This window comes from Sphaerodactylus townsendi, linkage group LG15 (genome assembly GCF_021028975.2).
Source record: "Sphaerodactylus townsendi isolate TG3544 linkage group LG15, MPM_Stown_v2.3, whole genome shotgun sequence".
Lineage (NCBI taxonomy): Eukaryota > Metazoa > Chordata > Lepidosauria > Squamata > Sphaerodactylidae > Sphaerodactylus > Sphaerodactylus townsendi.
The window spans coordinates 14519144-14539242 of record NC_059439.1 but is presented as its reverse complement, the minus strand read 5'-3'; the positions used below and the strand labels follow the sequence as shown (position 1 = coordinate 14539242).

Here is a 20099-nt window from a genome sequence, read left to right as displayed (position 1 = left end):
AAGCCTTCGGCAATACATAAAATAAAAAAATAATTTAAAAAGCTGGCAGGCTTTTGTGAGCCGCCTTGAACAGATCTGGAGACTCCACGCAAAAATTTCCTAAATAATGAATACTCAGATTTTTCCAGAACAATCAACCCTCCTCAAGAAACGAAGGGTGTACACTCAGAAGTAAATTCCACTGAGTTCAACGGGAGTTCAATGCTCTTTTCTGGAAGAAAGCTCCCCTGAATAAAACGGGACTGACTTCCGAGTAGACCAGCTCCGATTCTCTCCACCCCACCCCCATTCCCAAGTGGCTTGCAGTTGGAGCTTGTGGATAGTAGTAATGAACAGGGACCCGAGGAGCGACGCTTTGGGTGGCTAACTTTAACAGACCACCCCGTTTCCTTCTCTTGAGATCTGAACGGTATTTTTTAAAAAAAAGTTCAATAAGAACAAAAGTCGCCATAACACAGATTTCACCTCTGGAAGTTCTGCCGCCGTTTAGAAGCGCCTGAAAGCGAAACCCTCTGGCTGCATTTACTGCACCAAACGAATCAACGTCTCTCCAAAGCCAGGCCCTGTCCCCAGACGAGGAGTTCGTTGCCAGCGGACTGCTGCCAACTTGGTAGCCGTTCAAATGGGCGGGCGCCTTTCGCAGCCTGGCCGAAGGACCTCAAACAGGCCTGGAACCGAGAAATGCCTGTTCGGGGCCTCCCGAGGGTGATTTATAACCCCCAGATCTTCAACCGGCATGGGAGCGCGGCTGTGTGGTTAGCGGACGTTTTTATTACCGATTAATAATATTAGCATTCAGAACGGAAAGCCGGGTTATTAGAGCCAAGGAATGTTTCCCCAAACGAAAATATCCCCTTTCTTGCTGCCTCCCCCACCCCCATCCACCCAACCTCATCAAAGCGTCAGTGATAAATCTCTGCAAAGTTCCCTTTCCCATATCCCTGGTTAATTATTCGGTGCAAATACTTGCCATTCTACGGGTTCACTGGCGTACGCATAGGAAGGCGAAATTCTGCACGAAATAATGTACCCCCGCGAGTCCCCAGTCGAGATCCGGAGCCTTTTTTAAATCTCTGGACTCTCTGATTTCGTTTGCCTCGGTTTTATGGCCTCCCCTCCTTCAGCCTTGGGGCGGAAAAAAAGGCCCGTACATTGAGTTTTACTCATTAAAACAAACGTTGAGTTTCACTCCTTGCTAATGAGTTTTACGCATTAAAATAAACTTGGCAGGTCCACGAAAAACAAGAACCAAGAAGCCTGCAGCATTAATAATCTCTCTAAAACTTCTCTCTCCACCCGCCCCCCGCCCCCCAAGTATTTTCAAAACTTGAAGCCCCCTCCAAGTGTTAAAGCAGATTCGCATCTGGAAAGACCTCCCCGGCTAGGTGATTCTTTCTCTTTCAGTTGGAATATGTGCATAGGCACATTCACCAAAGAGGGGAATAAATCATCCGGCCCCAAACCCGAAAAATGTGTTCTGAGTACTGGGGGGGGGGGGGGAAGTCGAGCAGTTTGTTAAAGGACGCCTCCCTGTCCAGCAGGCGTGAAAGCCGTGTTCAGAAAGTGGCTCGTAAATACATGTTTGCGTCAGGTAAGAGAGGGGCCCTCTGTAGCCATGGATCATCTTGAACGTCAGTGGGACCCTTGGAATAAATACGTAAACATTAACCGGCGACTTTGCAGCGGGGGTGGGCGTGGGATATTCAGGGCCGTTGGAGGCATCCCAGTTTGTGGGGGAAACCTTTTGTAGGAAGACTTGGAAGGTGAAATCGGGCGTGATTTTTGCTCCGTGCCAGAGGAGTTTCTTCAGCCTGTCTTTAATATATTTTCTCAAGTTCCAGACTTTGGTGGTCCATTCCATCTCTTGCTTCTCTCTCCTGTTTACGTGCATCAAAACGGGTCTCACTCACACTGTCCTTCTTCCTTATATCGCTCGGATCAGCCGTCTGAGAACTGGTGAGTCTTGAGAAAATATTCACCTCCCATTTGAGGTTGCGTCGAAGCCCCTCCCCGGCCCCTTTCTATATGGAGCAAAACAAAAAACTTCAGGGGTTTATTTGGAGACTACTTAAACAACTTCAGCATTTTCTTGCCTTTCTGAGTTTTTTTTTTCCTGTCCCTCTGACTTGTAAAAGAACTGAAATCCACAATACAGATAGCAATAAACAGACCTTCCAGGCTATAAAGGGGTACTTTATATAAACAATATAAACTGTTCTCCAACCTTGTTACTCTGTGAAAAAGCAATCACACTGCATGCAGGGTTTGTCCATGAAAGTCTATCACCAGAAGGTGCTAAAAAAAAAAAAACAGGCACAGGATAAGATGAAGTCCAAATACCGGTTTTCTCACGGACCGTTTTTGCTGGTGAAGCTCTCCTGAGCATGTTTCGCTCGCTCCAATCTCAGGAAGGCCTTCCAAAATTGCAAAGCTCCTCTTAAGGAGTTGAGTGTCCTCTGGAAACGCTCAAAGAGCAAAAGGAGCCCCGAGCACAAGGCCAGACGGTCCAAGGCCAGACGGTCCAAGCGGAGATACTGCAGCTGGCGGGATCCTTGGTTGTGACGACCTGCTAAGCCGGGCCCAGTAAAGGAACCGTCAACAAGTTTGCAGTAGTTCCCAAGCCTTTCCAAAGGTGCAGCAAGGCCAAAGGTGGTCTTCTTCTGAGATATCTACAGGCCTCCGAATAGAGAAATGAGGCAGCTCCAGAGTTCCTTCCCTTTGTGAATTCCTGCCCCCGTCCATTCAGCAGTTAAGACTCTGCAAAAAAGGGGGTAGCACAATAATCGCTTTCTTTCGTGCACATGCACCCAAAAATGTGCAGACATCTCAACTTTTCCCTCCCACTCTCTCAGTTTGCTGTGGTAGATACTTCGGTGTCAGCAGCTGTAGCTGGGAGAAACGTTTGGCTTTGCAACCCAAGCGGTTTGCCAGGAGGGGCTGGGGTCATAAATCTTGAGTGACTTGAAGAGGCGTCCTATCTATCTATCTATCTATCTATCTATCTATCTATCTATCTATCTATCTATCTATCTATCTATCTATCTATCTATCTATCTATCTATCTATCTATCTCTCTCTCTCTCTCTCTCTCTCTCTCTCTCTCTCTCTCTCTCTCTCTCTCTCTCTCTCTCTCTCTCTCTCTCTCTCTCTCTCTCTCTCTCTCTCTCTCTCTCTCTATCTATCTATCTATCTATCTATCTATCTATCTATCTCTATCTCTCTATCTCTAGCCCTCTCTAGCCCTCTCTATCTCTCTATCTCTCTAGCTCTATCTCTCCCCCTATCTCTCCCCCTATCTACCTACCTATCTACCTATCTAAAATAGAGATGATGCCTTTTCAAGTCTAAGATAGATAGATAGATAGATAGATAGATAGATAGATAGATAGATAGATAGATAGATAGATAGATAGATGGATAGATGGATAGATGGATAGATGGATAGATGGATGGATGGATGGATGGATGGATGGATGGATGGATGGATGGATGGATGGATGGATGGATGGATGGATGGATGGATGGATGGATGGATGGATGGATGGATGGATGGATGGATGGATGCTCCAACCAATGTTGAATAACTTCCCTTTACTTTGTCCAATGGTTTTTTTATACTAGAAGCAATAAATCTGAATTTCCTTCCTTCCTTCCTTCCTTCCTTCCTTCCTTCCTTCCTTCCTTCCTTCCTTCCTTCCTTCCTTCCTTCCTTCCTTCCTTCCTTCCTTCCTTCCTTCCTTCCTTCCTTCCTTCCTTCAGCAGATTTTACTCTGACTCTCATCCACTCAACTCACTCACCCCATAAGCATGTGCCAGGTTTACTAAACACATCCTAAAACTTGGCTTCACTTTTTAAACATCTCACAATATTTGTAAAAAAACTTTATTTTTCTGATTACTACCAAAACAAAGAAAGAAGGCACTTCACTGGGCGGGGTCCCCCCCCACAACTCCAAATACAGGTCAAACTGTTCTGTCATGTTTAGGGTGGTGTCCTGGCGGGTGCTCTGATGGGCATTGGGAGAGTCGCGATATCCTCCGCAGTTTAAATGAAGAAAATCACTTGGGGGGAGGGGAGGGTGCCGAACTGGAGGGGGGAAGGAGAGGCGGTAGCGAGGGGGGGGGGCGTCTCTCTCTTCTGAAGCTGTATCACCCTAACTTGACACCTAACTGCGAAACACGTGAATCAGGACCGCTCCGGGCTCTCCGCCTAGGCCTGGGCCGCCTCGTCTGGATGGGCATCTTCTTCCCTTTGCGCTCGGTAGCAACCTTGGCGTTTGCCCAAGCCCTTTCCCTCATCCCCCACCCCCAGAAGCCAAATCTGGACATGTCTTTCTCCTATTATTTATTTATTTATTTATTTATTTATTTATTTATTTATTTATTTATTTATCCACACACACACCACCACCACCACCCCCCGCCCGCATCAGCCCCCCAAGCCTTGCCTGGCTGAAGATTTGCAGGCGAGCGGTTGTGGCTTGTTCCCCCCCCTCCTTCCAGACCCTGTCTTGCTGTCTGTCTGTCTCACTCGCACACGCACTCACTCACAGACACACACCCGCACTCCCTTTCTCTCCCTCTCTCTCGCCTTCTGCCGTGAAGCCAGGGGCCATTGTTAACCGTGCACAGGGCGTACCGAGCCTCCAGGGCGGCCAGAACCGAAGCCTCCCCTCCCCTCCGCATCTCCGCAAGCCTGTCTGGCATCTTGCGATCCCTACCTCTTCTCACCTCCCCCCCTCCCCAAACGGAGAGAGAGAGGGAGAGAGAGGGAGAGGGAGGGAGAGAAGACCCCAGCATCCCTCACCGTCCGCTCCCATAGAGATGTCCCCCCCTCCCGTCGGCGTGAGGACCGGATTTCTCTCTCTAGATATCCCTTGAAGGGTTTTTTCCCCCCTTCCCTTCCCCTCCCCTCCAAAACCGAGGGGGGGAAAAATGGGGGGAGCTCTCCGGGCTTATTGATTGCGTTGCTGGCTGGCTCGCGAAAATATATGATGTCTGCTCGCCGCGCTGCTCTCGTCAGAGGCTAAGGTAAGGTGGACCGAAATAGGCTATCAGTTTGTGAATGGCGGAGCCCGTGTCTCCATGATTTATAGCTGTATGACTCGCAACGCGGTTCATGAAGAGTTCACAAGCTTTAAGCTGCCTTCCACGCAGCGACTCTCTCTCTCTCTCTCTCTCTCCTTCCCCCTCCTTCCCTTCCCTTCCCTCCCCTTCCCTTCACCCCCCTTTTCTCTCTTTTTGCTATTGGTACCCCTCTATTTTCCTTCCCCATCCCTTTTGCATCTAAAACCCTTTCTTTCTTTCTTTCTTTCTTTCTTTCTTTCTTTCTTTCTTTCTTTCTTTCTTTCTTTCTTTCTTTCTTTCTTTCTTTCTTTCTTTCTTTCTTTCTTTCTTTCTTTCTTTCTTTCTTTCTTTCTTTCTTTCTTTCTTTCCAAAGAAAAAGAAAAATGCTCTCAAGGTTGCCAGTAACTTTTTATTGGGATATTTTTGTCTGAACAATCATCTCTGGATTATTATTATGTTTAATATCGCAGCTGCCAGTTCTTTAGCTGGTTGTGTCTTCCTTCCTTCCTGGATTTTTGTTTCAAGAAAAACACGCTCTCCTGGTTGCCATTTACTTTCCGTTGGGATTTTTTCTCCCTCCCTGAACCTTCATCCTTTGGATTATTATTATTATGTTTGATAACACAACTGCTAGTTCTTTAGCTGGTTGTTGGCCTTTCAGCCTATTATTCTTATTATTTTGTCGTTTGAGAGGAAATGCCTTTAGAGAAAAGGCTGTTGGATTTTTTTTCTCCCAGAGAACTGGCTGCAAATTTTAGAATTCTTTTTCCAACATGGAGGTTAAATGGAAAGAATTTATTTTCCTCCTATCCTTCCTTCTATCCTTCCCTTCGATCTTGACACAGGCCGTCTTCTTGACTCTTCGATTCTTTTTTGTTTTAATTGACTTCCCTGCAAAAGTTCCCCCAAAGGGAGATGATTTATATTTTGTGTTCTTTTCTTTTACTTCCAAATATATTAAAAAGGGAACTTGCAAAGGGGCGGGGGAGAAGGAACTTCTGGGGCCTGAATTCCGGGACCTAATTGCAAAGGCCCCCTAATTTCCTATTTATTATTCCTATTGAGATTTCGGTGGGTTTCTAAACACAATTCCTTGGAGTAAATCATTTACGATTCCACCCATCTTCGACTAAGATAAATGACCGACATTTGCGATGTGTTGAAAGATGAGATACAAAAGGAGGGCCAAAATCTTGGCCATTGAAGAGCACTTCATGTTTCTCTTGCGAGGGTGCAGAGCCAGAGATTAGTTCTTTAAATGTGCCATTTAATTTTTAAAAATAAAATTGATTTACTCCAAGGCTTTCTAAAAAGTCCTCCGGAAAAATTGACAACAAACCGGCCAGGCCTAGTAGAATCTCCATTCTGGCTGAACTCCTCAGTCGATTTTACAGAGTCCGGCCTTTTTATAATCACATGAATGGTTATTTCTCTCTGTCTCTCCAGCTTTTAAAATCAATTAATAGTGATGAGATCAGGCAATTGTTTATGTCTACTACCAAATACTTCTTCCCGAAGCTAGATTATCATTCTTTTTTGTAATCCAGGGAAAATATGTTAACAGCCTCCCCCCCTCCCCAATTATTATATCTAATCCATACAAGATATTGCAGGATCACAATGTGGTATTTTAGATGGGTTGTAAAAATTCATTTATAGAGGCAGAAACAAGGGGGAGTAGGTAGGTAGATCTCATATACATGGAAGACTGTCTCAAATGGGCAGACTTGTCTAATGTTGTGCTACAGTAGTGTATTACGATTTAGCTGGAAGTAGTTTTGAAAGTAAATACAGAATGCCTAGCTAAGCCCAGGAAAACACCACTCTCTCTGTATAGGCCTCATATATAGAGACAATTATATGTGTAAGTCTATCTGTGTGCGTACAACAATGTATATGGATATATGGATATATTGATTTATTATTTTTTTATGCCAGCCGCTTAATTATCTCAGCCATGAAATAATTCTAATCTTATTCTGCCCTTCCAACATGGAGGAATTTCAAGTTCTATTAGAAAGGAAGAAAGGGTCTTGTTTGGATCAGTGATCTCTCCCCACCCCCCGACCCCCATCCCGGGAACCAATTGGTCAGGTGACAGAATTGTATGTAAGTGTTTGAGAAACAGATGAGAAAAAAGAGAAAGGGGCCGTGTTTTTATGCAACAAATCAGATTCACACCTCAAGTGGCAACAGAGCCAGGATCTATTTCCAAACTGCAACCGAAGTTGCAAAACAATAACAGTGAAAAGAATCAAAAGGTCATCAAAGAATTCGCAGGCCTCCCAATCCATAGGTTCCAGCCACTACTCCTCCCCTCCCCCCTGCAAACTTAAAGCCTGCACTTTTTCCTTGGGACTAAGGCCTGCTTCTGAGTAAACACGCAAAGGACCCATCCCAGATCTTATATTTCAGACATGTAAGAATCTGGATTCGATTCTGGGTGGGAGGGAAGGTGTTCATTTGAAACTGGAGATCAAGAACTACACCTCGATGAATGTTAAGATTTAAGGGATGTTAAACAGGATTTAAGGGATGTTAAACGGGATGCCCTCCACCACTTTGTTTTGTTTCTCTGAGACCCCTCCCTCCTTCAACCGAGGACAAATAAAACAAAATGACCCGAATAAAAATGTCCACTTTGGTCATGAAGATTGGAAGACAGGAGAGCTGGCTAGAGAATTTGATCTCTCCCTCCCAAAACCATGTTTCCTCTCCACGCAGGATATTTACCTGGGATGTGTCTCTACCTGTTTACATTTTGCTTAGCTGACCCTCCGGTTTCAAGGGAACTTCCCCTTCCACCTGGCCTCCCCCCACTATTCCAAATGCCTTTTCGAAGGCTCTTGGTGGCGGGACCAAGACGAAATTTTCTAGCCAAGCCGGCTTTCCTTTCTTAGGGGCGTGGGAAAATATGATCGTCCTTGTTCTGGCAAGCCAGTCTGTGTCTAAGCTTGCACGTAGCTACGCAATTGGACTTATCCGGACCCAGGAAAATCTTGTAGGATTGGCTCGAAAGGTGTAGAGGTTTTTACAAGATCTATATTTCCCTGGACCGATCCGTATCTATCGACACGAACGATGATATTGTGGGTGGAGGGGGGAAGATAACAAAGGCGATGCTATTGAGAGATTGATTTTGTCGGCCAACAGAGGCCGGGCTTTTTATTTGTGTTGTTGGTGTTGTTGTTGTTTTTAATTGGAAATATTGGAGGAAGCTCCTCCAGCGGAGAGGACAGAGGCGCGCCCAGCAGCACCAGGCAAGAAATCTGGTCTGGGCGACAGCTGGGATCTGTTTCCCTGTCTTCCTCCTCCGGAGCGCAGCTATTGATGTCAGGAGCCTTTTCAGGGCCCAAGATGGATTCATAGGCCGACGTGTATTATTCTGTGTGCCTTTCTAACCTTTCAGGTCAGCCTGCCAACGACACCGGGGAAGGCCTCCTCCCCACCACGTGGCCGCGGGAGTGCCAATGTCCATCCATGAAGGGGCCCCCAAGAACCTGCTAGCCGCCAGCCAGTCGTCCGGGGAGCCCCAGCCATGCAAAAAGCCACCTATTACGACACCTCCACTCTCTTCGGGGGCTACTCCTACCAAGCGGCCAACGGCTTCAGCTACGAGGGTCCCCCGCAACCCTTCCAGCCCGCTGCGGCTCACGTCGAGGGCGACTACCAGAGGCCCGCTTGCACCCTCCAGTCCCTGGGCAACGCTGCCCCCCTGGCCAAGACGAAAGACCTGAACGGGAGCTGCCTGCGCCCCAGCCTGCCCCAGGAGCACCACCCGCCCCCGCCCGTCTCGCCGCCCCCCAACCCCATCACCATCACCACCACCACCGGCGGCAGCAACAGCGGGAACAGTAGTAACCACAGCCAGCCCGGTGGGGGGAAAAACGCCCCCAGCAAAGCCAGCTTGGCCTCTAGTAACGCAACTCTCACCAAGCAGATTTTCCCTTGGATGAAAGAGTCGAGGCAAAACTCCAAGCAGAAAAACAGCTCCCCCAGCACAGGTATCTGCTTTTGGACTACCCCCTCCCTGCTCCACATCCATGCGTCTCCCATCTGCTGCCCCCCAGCTGGGCTAGACAGAGAAGAGGAGGAGCCAGGCTTGGAGGGAGTGGGTAGGGTCTGGAAAGAATGGCTAATTGCTGCTCTCCGTCCATGAGCTGTCCTCTGGAGGATCCCTCCACATCGCGGTGGGCCCCCTTTTTGGTGGGGACTGTGCAGGAGATCCCGGAAGTGGGGCTGTATTTAGAATGGTGGCCACCTGAAACTGCAGGCTCCCTGTCAAGGAGGATTCTCATACTGGCACATGGAGGAGCAGTTAGGGGAATATGGGAGGAGTCAGGAAGGGGCACTGAGAGTGAGTGATGGCTCATTGAGGGTAAGCGATGGCTAATTAGGGAAAATGTCAGCTAAAGAAGGTAGGATTTGAGAAGGCCTTGGGAGTAAAAAGGGGATCATCAACACAATCAAAAAAGCTTTCTGGTTCTATCTATTCACTTGGTTGCTAGTTTTCTACTTGCAGGGAAGGCTGGTTTTTTTTTCTTTTTCATGAATCAAAGCATTCAAATATGTGACTTTTCCCACCCGTGGTCTGAATTTTGAGAGCCAGTGTAGTGCAGTGGTTAGAATGCTGGACTAAGATCTGGAAGACCCGGATTCAAATCTCTTCTCTGACTAGAACTTTGGGCCAGTTCCTTGCTCTTACCCTGCCCTACCTCACTTGTTTGGAGGATAAAATAAGGGAGGGAAAAATACTGAACTACTTGAGTCAAGAGTTAGGATAAAAAATTACTGGCCAGTGGAAAAATTCCTTTAATTCAGGTTTAATGACCTGCTGTAGCATAGAGCTAGTGAGGTATAGTGGCTAAGAGTGGTGAACTCTAATCTGAGGAACCCAGTTTGTTTCCCAATTCCTTCACATGAAGCCTGCTGGGTGACCTTGGGCTGGTCACAGTTCTCTCAGAATTCTCTGAGCCCCACCTACCTCACAAGTTGTCTGTTGTGGGAAAGAAAATGGAAGGAATTTGTAAGCTGCTTAGAGATTCCTTACAGTTGAGAAAAGCAGGGTATAAATCCAAACTCTTCTTCTTCTTGTGTGCCATTTAATGTTATTGACTTCTATCTCTTGAAAAGCTCCAGGTGACAGGAAACTAAATATGGAGCCTCTATTAAAGTGAGAAGACATTCTTCTCCAGGCCAGCTGGTAACCCTAAAAGGGTTTAATTCTTTTTCATCATCTTGTTCACACCTCGTTCTACTGTATATGTGGACAGGATCTTGATTCACAACAAGACGGGATTAAAAAAAAAGCCTGTCCCTTTAATAGAAGTTTGATGTGTGGAAATAGGTGGCCAAAATTTTTCATGGCATAGAGATAAATAGTCTTCCATTAAGTTTCTTATTAAAGGTACAGGACATTTTTTCTCCAGGCAGAATCATCGGTTAGGGACAGAATCTTAACCAAGTCAGGGCCTAGCTGCCTCACCATAAATTAAAATATCCTGCTTATTTGTTCTTCTGTCAGAATTGTGCTGTACTCTGTTTATATGCCAATGCTCGGCTGCTCACTTACATAGGCAGAAACCAGCTAATACCTGGCAAAATGGCTTTATATCAAGCATGTTTGGCCTTACATTAAAAAGATGGACATGTTGGACATATATAGAGCATTCCTAAGCAGGTTTACTCAGGTTCTATTCAGTGACAATTTACTCTGAGGAAAGCATTCCTAGGGTTACACTTCACACTTATCAGAATTGCAGAATCATACAGTATAGCAGGTTATGGGAAAAATCCTAAGGAACCTCACTCAGAGGTAACTAACTCCCATGTTATTCAATGGGGCTTATTCCTGAGAATGTGTCCTTAAGAAGAATAAGAAGAAGAGGAAGAAGAAGAAGAGGAGGAGGAGGAGAAGGAGTTTGGATTTATATCCCTGCCCCCTTGTCTCCTGTATGGAGACTCAAAGGGGCTTACAATCTCCTTTCCCTTCCCACCACCCACAACAAACACCCTGTGAGGTGGGTGGGGCTGAGAGAGCTCCAAAGAACTATGACTAGCACAAGGTCACTCAGCTGGCATGGAGTGCACAGGCTAATCTGGTTCACCAGATAAGCCTCCACAGCTCAAGTGGCAGAGTGGAGAATCAAACCCAGTTCCCCAGATTAGAGTGTACCTGCTCTTAATTACTACTCCACTCCACTCCACTGCAGCCTGTACATGGGACTGAAGCTAGGGGTTGGTTTTGGACATTATCCCTAGTGCATTTATGTTAGCATCCAAAGCACTTCCGAATGCATGAGATTCCAAGCAGAGTTTAGAACTGTGCAGAGTAGTTAGCTCTTAATATTGTGACCAGTTAATTTCCCATTGAATGTGATTCTGCACCAGCCACTGTAGAAGAAGGCAAGCACTGATACTGTGCCATCTGGACATACTTTTTAAAAATTTAATCATTGCAATTAAATATGTGTACAATGTACAGAACCAGATTTACTGTCTGAGTAAAAGCTTTCAGTTCATGAACATTGTTGAATCACATTCGGAGGCCTGTTTTTTTTTAAGCTGGACATTGGAAGTCATCCAAGCAGGTCACCTCAGAAGTAGACTCCATGTTATTCAATGGTGCTTACATTCAGGAAATTGTCCATAAAATTGCAGCCTTGGTTGCCTCTTGATATACTTGTCCATCTGGAAAATCTCCAACTTCTTTTTATTCTTGTGTAGGCCTTGCAGGCATTTCTGTATATCTTGAGGAAAGAGAAAAGAAATATGTTCAGGAGAAAAGCAGATAGCAAGCAGTCTGAAACACTTTTGCCTAGTTCAAGATGCCTGTGATAAATGGAATTGTTCAGAACCTGTGGATCCAGTTACAGCCTGCAATTTTATGTCTACCCACCTGGAAGTAAGCCAGGTAACAGGATTCCCAGACAAACATCCTTAGAATCATAGTCTGTGATGAAAATAACATCATGTCTTCTATTGGAAGCATGAAAATATAGTGCACTGGAAGACATTCAGACATGCATGTGTGTCACTTGAGAATCTGTTTAATTCCACTACTTAGGAGACATCTGAGGGGGGATATGATTGAAGTCTATAAAATTATGCATGGGATAGAAAATGTTGACAGAGAGAAATTTTTCTCTCTTTCTCACAATACTAGAACCAGGGGACATACATTGAAAATGCTGGGAGGAAGAATTAGGACTAATAAAAGGAAACACTTCTTCACGCAATGTGTGATTGGTGTTTGGAATATGCTGCCACAGGAGGTGGTGATGGCCACTAACCTAGATAGCTTTCAAAGGGGCTTGGACAGATTTATGGAGAAGTTGATGTATGGCTACCAATCTTGATCCTCCTTGATTTGAGATTGCAAATGCCTTAGCAGACCAGGTGCTAGGGAGCAGCAGCAGCAGCAGCAGGCCATTGCTTTCACATTCTGCATGTGAGCTCCCAAAGGCACCTGGTGGGCCACTGCGAGAAACAGAGTGCTGGACTAGAGATGGACTCTGGTCTGATCCAGCAGGCTTGTTCTTATAGCTGCTGAGCATGCAAAATCCCTCCTTCCATGGGCAAGGGTTAAAAACCTCCACAGGTCTGTCGTCCTCTGAAAGTCTTGTGTGTACAGTTTCATCCAGGATCATGTTTCTCACATAAAAATCACTGCTTGATGCATGACAATGGACCTATGTCTGAATAACAGCAGCCCACCTAACGTGTTGCTGAATGATGCAAGTCCAAGTAAATGTTATCAACATCCCTTAAACCAGCTATCACACTCCCTACTGATGCACAGTATTTCTGCATTGCAAGACTTTTGCATTCTTTAACCTCTTAACAGCCCTTAATTGTTGCAAACATTTAACAGCAAACCAATGTGCACAATAATTAAATATGTGAAGTTGCTTTATCTTATGTGAGTACATATGGGGTAGATTTATATCCTGTTTGTATTCCATGGCATGCATGCAAAGGGGCATATATCAAGTTCCTAGCAATTTCCGTTACAGGCATTGGCAATTGAAGATCTGTTTAGTTTTACATGCCCTTGGATCATATCCGTCTATAGTTTTGATTTTGTACCCCAATTTCTCCAAGGTATGACATATATTCAGGAATTTAGAGTCCTCCTGAGATGGACAAATGGATTAATCTATTTTAGATTCCAGGTGGGTTTTTTTTTTAAATACTCTTCCATGTAGAAATTCAGTAGAGAACTAGCAGAAGAGGGTTACAACCTTTCCCTTTGATGCAGGAGAAGTTTTCTTCTTGCAGAATGTCTCTCCCCTGCCCATGAGAAGATATTAAATAGGGTCCTATATACATTTGCGGCATGAAGTGGTAAATTCCCTGTTTATTGCCTTCTCATTCTGCTGGACATTTAGATGTATCCTAAATGCAACTGTTTCTAAGTGAAATAAGCATTGGGTTGGATCCAGTTAGCTTTTCCCCATCATCTAACCCAATTCTTCTCTTGAGAGCCAGCGTGGTGTAGTGATTAAGAGCAGATGTACTCTAGTCTGGAGAACTGGGTTTGATTCCCCACGCTGCTGCTGCTGCTGCTGCTGCTGCTGCTGCTGCTTCTTCCTTCTTCTTCCTTCTTTCTTCTTCACTGCTGCCTCCATAGCATAAGACTTTGGTCCATGAAATCCCCATCATCACCAACTCAGCCCTTTTCCTGGTAACCCCCCCCCCTCCTCTGTTTTTACCATCAGAAAAGTTGGTTGGATCCAACTTGTATCCTTGGGGTCCGACCCTTGACCCCTGTTCAAGTGTAAAAACTCCCTCTAATGTTAAGGCATAATGTTTATGTCTACCCTCCTCTTCTCCAAAGCTTTTATCTCAAATGTCAGAACTATAGAAGATAGATGTTGATAGCGCTGAGGGCATGGCCCTCTGCTCATGTTCAGAGGCACTTAATTATTCTTTTTGTGTCAAAAAGAAGTTCCAGGGCCTGAACTGTTGAGATTCCTATTACATCATACAGATCACTGAACTAACTTTTGGAAATATATGTAGCTACAGTGCAAACTACAACAGGGTTTCACCTTCCTAAGCCTATTGTATTAAAAGGATTTAGAAAGGTATAACTCTACATAGGATTGCAATATGTATAATTCAGCGGGAATTTTTGCTAAATTAAATCTTGCACAAGATAATTTCTTACTGGATTGTACATATTCGTGACAGTGATATATTTTTTTTGGCAAATATCTGTTTAAAGTCTGCTTGTTACACTCCTATTTGTGTGCGATTCTGCGTGCTTGTAAAATCCTCCAGAACAACCTAATACAAGGTTACAAATGTAGTGAGCCTGTCTACGCAAGCGCCTGATTAATTTTGCTTTCCAAACACTGCCCACTAGCCAGACGTAATTTCCTTTGAAAGGGTCTGCTTCAAAATAATCAACTCCCAAATAAATAGCCCTGGATTCCTTTTCTGCATGACATGATCAAATTTTCATAAAGCGAGGGGGCAGCTTTGGAGAACAGAACTCTTAATAAATGACATGATTATGGAGTGGGGACCGGAGGAGAAGGAGGGAAGGTTCAAGTCTTTTCGCTGGTCGGAGGATTTATTAAGAGGCCTGTGCATTCAATTTTCTGCATGTAAGTAATTATCTTTGATTTCATTTCCCCGACCTTCTTTTCAGAAAGCTGCGGTGGTGAGAAAAGCCCTCCAGGCTCTTCGGCTTCCAAGAGGGCCCGCACTGCTTACACGAGTGCCCAGCTGGTCGAGTTGGAGAAGGAATTCCATTTCAACCGCTACCTTTGCAGGCCCCGCCGGGTGGAAATGGCCAACCTGTTGAATCTCAGCGAAAGGCAGATCAAGATCTGGTTCCAGAACCGGAGAATGAAATACAAAAAGGATCAGAAGTTGAAAGGACTGGGGTCTTCTTCAGGGGGGCCCTCCCCCACCGGAAGTCCTCCTCAGCCCATGCAGTCTTCTGCCGGGTTCATGAACGTTTTGCACCCGATGACATCAAACTATGACGCCCCTTCTCCGCCCTCCTTCAACAAACCCCACCAGAATGCCTATGCCATGCCCACCGCCTACCAAAATCCCATCAAAAGTTGCCCCACCCAACAGAAGTATGCCAACACGGCACCAGAGTATGATCCACATGTCTTACAGGGTAACGGGGGCGGTGGCTATGGCCCCCCAAATATGCAAGGCAGTCCAGTGTACGTTGGCGGCAACTATGTGGATTCTATGCCTGCTTCGGCTCCCTCTCTGTATGGGCTGAACCCCCTACAACATCACCAGCCGCCCAGCATGGAATACAACGGGGCTCCTCAGATGGCCACCAGCCAGCACCACGGACCTTGCGAGTCTCATCCCACGTACACAGACCTTTCCACCCACCATGTGTCTACTCAGGGCAGAATCCAAGAGGCGCCCAAACTGACCCATCTGTGATGAGGAATGGGACAGACTGTGGGAGGGAGGTTGAGAGGGAGTTAATGGAGAACTGGAACCGAGGGTGGGTGTTGGTTTGCTGGGTGGGTGGGCTGGGGTGTAGGGGGAGTGTTGGTGGGCTCTTACTTCAAAAACATTTGTGTTGAAACCTTTTTTAGAGATGGAAAATGGCTGCCATCTGGCCTAATCATCAATGATTTCTTTCCACTCCATATGAAATGGTGGCCTATTCAGGGCTAGCTTTCACTGGTGATGTCAGAAGTGGGAATCTTAAGCCTCCTTGGAAGTCACATGATTTTACCCAGAAGCCCTTCCACCAATCCCACTCTTAGGTCTGAGGGAGAGGTTTGTGATGCTGCAGTGGGGAAGGAAATGCTTCCGGGAATGCTCCCGGTGTGATGTTCTTTTGAGTTTCAAGATGAAGCATTTTCTTTAAAAAGAGAGAACAAAGAACAGGTTCCATGACTGGGTCTAAGAGACCCCCCAACCCCCATTAAAAGAAGTCAACACTGACAGTGAATGTGTGGACTCAGCAGGGTTTCTTGGTCTCTGCCTATTTCACTTGGTCACTTTAAGATCTTAATGCCTGAGGCGGCTGTCTGAACCAGAATTACATTCTTCGAAGTCAGTTTTAAGTCAACGGGTTCTGAAGGTCGTAACTCTGCTAAAGATAGCTATGAAAATGGCAGTTCTAAACATGCCTTATCTGCTCCTGAATAACCCTCAGTACGACGTGGTATGACCTTGTCCTAGGTTATTAATGGTGTTGGCAGCATTCTGGACCTCAGAGCATTTGAAAGTGAAGGTGGTGGTGGTGGGGGGTCTTATTTATGAATGCTACTGCCCTCCCCCACTCCCCGCAACAATCTCCACAGGCATAAACCAGTGAATCTCCCTCATCTGCTGGTTTTCTATCTGCAAGGAGGCTGCTGTTTTAAATGGACTGGAGAATTCCAAGGGGTGAATCCTCCACCTTCCATCTGAAAAGGCATAGCATTCTGTCAGCTCATACTAACATCTCATTCTGTGGAGCATGTACAAATTTCCTGGAAACCCCCCCCCCCCCCCCGCATTTCAATTACTGTCATTGGGGCGGGGTGGAGTAACCACTGAAATGAAGGAAATTTATTTATGGAAGCAGAACTGTTCTGAAATCGTGACTACATACCCCGTGCAGTGGGGAGTGAGGTTGAAGTAGGCTGAACCAATAGGGCTTGCACCATGCTGTCTCTTAATTTATGATGTGATTATTGACACCCTCCCTTTCTCCAGACACAAAACAGTCACATGCTTCCTTCCTCCTGTTAGGCTGAGGCCCTTTCCGCAAGGGCCAATAAACACAGGTTAGGGGCAGGATAAAATCCGTGTTGGGCGGGAATTTCGCACAATTCCCACCCCTAAAACAGCTAACCCGCCTCTCACCCAGGTTCATTGGCCTGTGTGGAGAGAGCCTGAGAGGCATTGATTGGCTCAGGGTTGCCCAGTCAGCTTCCACTGAAGAACCATGATTTGAACCTCAGTTTTCCAGATGTCATCCTTCCTTCTATCCAACTATTACACCCGACTATCTCTTGACATCCTTCTACCATTCTTTTACGGATATCCGTAATAACAAAACCAGTGGTCCCAAGTGGGTAGAAACGTTGAACATTGTTAGAGGTAATTATTCAGTATTACAAGAACGTGGTCCTGAGCATGAATCCTATGTAGATTATACAGGAGCAGAATAGCTCTTGTTTACCTACGAGCCTCTACGTTGCTTTCGTTTTAACTAGAATACCAACTGGTTGATTCACTGATGGACTGATAAATCTATTCAGATGCCTTGACATTATACCATGAAACTTGGGATACACTTTCTTGGCAGTGGGGCCCATTGGCAAGTTTCATGGGCACAGCCCACAGGAAATTTGCATGCTTAATTTCAGATCAGTCTGTACTAGAGAACTTGCCCACTGGCTGTTTCATCTATGGAACACCCCAAAGCCAAACACACTTATGCGTGTAAAGTGCCAGCAAGTCACAGTTGAAGTCTAGCAACTCCAGCAAGGGGCTTTCAAGGCAAGTGACTAAGCAGAGGTGGTTTGTCATTGCCTTCATCTGCAGAGTATTCCTTTCTGGGCTCCCATCCAAAGACCAGCCCTGCTAAGCTTCCGAGCTCTGATAAGATCTATCTATCTATCCCATGCTACCTTTTCCCCTTAACTGGAATGAAATCTCATTTCCATGTGAGCTACCAAATTAAATGGTTTAAAATGGTAAACTACGGTTGTAGTTCAAGAACACTTTTCTGGCACTAGGCCCTATTGACTAAAATGAAACTCAGCTACTGAATAGACCTACTTTGGCTTGTTCAATATGTTACTGGAGACAAGCAGATACATAGATCTCAGACACAATTAAGGCTGGGTGACTTAGAAACACAAAGGGGTGCTTTCTTAAGCCCTTGAAAATACTGTTTTTTAGGGGAACTTACTGAATGCATATTAATTCTGGGAGCCCTTTTATGGATTCCACGTCATACCTCCTATTTATCTTTCTCCTGAGGTTTCAACACAAATTTTTTGAATGTAGAAAAGGGTGCTGATTTTTTTTAAAGGGATAATCCAAATGGAACAGGTAATTTCATTTTTTTAAAGGAAAGAAATCTTACACGATGCACACAATGTTGTGGCCCTGTGTCTTGAATAGATGGCCTCTTCTTAAAGCGACGGCTCCTCTCCCAAATCTAAGTCACAAATTTATTAATATACAAAAGGATGCCCAAGAGGTTGAGTAGAAAACTGCCTTCACAAACTCTTCTACTCACACCTTCTCCCCACAACCATCACACATGATCTGTTGAACTGTCCCTTCTGAACTTTTCATGGACCATTTTCTCCTTCCCTTCCCCTAACCTTACAATTTGAAAATGTCCACCCTAGCCAACACTCAGAGCTCCATTCCTTCTCTCCATCCCAGTATCTGCCAGATGCTTTCAAGAACTGGGGGGGGGGGGGGAAGGGCAGAAAAAGGGGGTGCCCTTTCACACAAGGACTTTCTAAAGTGAAACTGGAGTTATTTTTTTAAAATAAATAAGGAACAAGGGTCCAAGCTTCGAAGGGAAGGAAAAAAACACGTGACAGGTGTGCTCAGTTTGAGCTCTCCTTCCTGATAAAGCGGCTGCCTCCCTTTCTTTAGGGCTCACGAAAGGTGGGGAAGCCTTCCACACCTCCAGGTGTTCTTTCTGCGCCTGATTGTGTCTCCTCTTCTCTTGAACGTGAAAACAGGGTATATTTGAACAGAAACTGGTATGTCGCCCAATGAAAGCGGAAGTAAACTGCCCTCCGGGGAGGGCAGGGCAGGGTGTGTGTTGTCTGACACTTTTCATTGGGTAGCATATTTCTTGCACTTAGAGTTTACATTTAAATGGGTAGATATACCAACTTTTGAAGGGCCCCCATTGGAGACGACATTCAGTGGGGTGTGTGTGGGTGTGTGTTCCGGTGAACATTCATATATATATAAATATAAATATATATATATATTATATATTTATTTGTTATAGCCAGTTTTAAACTATTTTTTTCTCGGTTGGTTTTGTATTATTTATCCCCAACATTATGTATTTATAAAAAAAAATGTACTTTTTTAGTATTTACCTGTTATGAAAGAACATGGTGTTTCCCCCGTCCATTGTATAACATGCCTTTCTCTCTCTTTTTTTCCTCTTTCTTTTTTTCCCCTTTTCTTTCTTTCTTTTTTTAGTTATTGTAATTTAGGGAAAGAAACCTGTAGTTACCTTCGTACTGAAAAATAATGTGTTTAGTTCTATTGGAGGCATGAAAGCAGAGCCAGATTGTAAGTGTATAGACCTGAGTTAGAAGAACTAGCTAACCCTCCCCCCCTTGCCTTTCTCCGCCACCTCCTCTTCTGCCCTTCTTTTTTGAAACATCCCCTCCCCTTTGTTCTTTATGGTAGAAACTTTATTTCTTTGCTTAAGGGTTGTCTGTTGAACAATTCTTGAATAAACTTTCTGTTCTTAATTTGCTGGTGTCCCATTGGTGAAGTCTGAAAGCAGCCATTCAAGAGAAGGCAGACCTGGTGGCCGTAAATAAGAACTACATTAAAAAAAAGAAAAACCTTTCTAAATTTGTTCAGACATTAACGAGAAAGATGTTTGTCTATTGCCTCCTCTCCACACTTCTCCCTTAGGACAAGCACTTTTATTTTATAGCTTATAAAATTTTCCTTGCTGAATGTGTTTACTTAAAAAGTTAATTGCTGGGGCCTTCCTTTCTTGCCATACTGCCCCCCCCCCAGCCTTCCCCCTCCTTCCCTTCCACTTTGAAAATCTTATTCCAAACCCTCTCACGCCAATTAAAATTACCCATCATCTTCTATGGAAACAAAAGGGGGGGGGGGTCACGTGTCATCCAGGCTAAACAGCCATTGGACCTAAAATGAAAACAAAGGAAAATGATTAATCATAACAAAAGGCGCAATGGGGTTTCTGGTGGAAATTAAGGGGGGGGGGACCTGTCGTGAAATTAAATCACTAAATAAAACCAGAAAGAAATGGAAGACAGATGCTCTTGCGGTCTTAAAGGGTGGGGGGAGGGGAAATG

General features: G+C 45.1%; 1 protein-coding gene across 8 annotated transcripts in view; it reads left to right on the top strand.

Annotated features, from left to right (window-relative positions):
- The window catches only part of HOXB3 (homeobox B3), an 87242-nt gene extending 67725 nt beyond the window's left edge, over nucleotides 1-19517 (top strand). For 7 of the 8 annotated variants that reach the window (XM_048517050.1, XM_048517044.1, XM_048517045.1 and 4 more), the window contains 2 exons: nucleotides 8477-9071; nucleotides 14726-19517. In XM_048517050.1, the coding sequence (XP_048373007.1) occupies nucleotides 8606-9071; nucleotides 14726-15492 (1233 nt within the window). In that variant the 5' untranslated portion in view covers nucleotides 8477-8605 and the 3' untranslated portion in view covers nucleotides 15493-19517. Of the gene's footprint in view, nucleotides 1-3736; nucleotides 5032-8476; nucleotides 9072-14725 lie in introns of those variants that run through there. The other variant, XM_048517049.1, reaches the window with a different exon arrangement.
- Nucleotides 19518-20099: the final 582 nt, after the last annotated feature.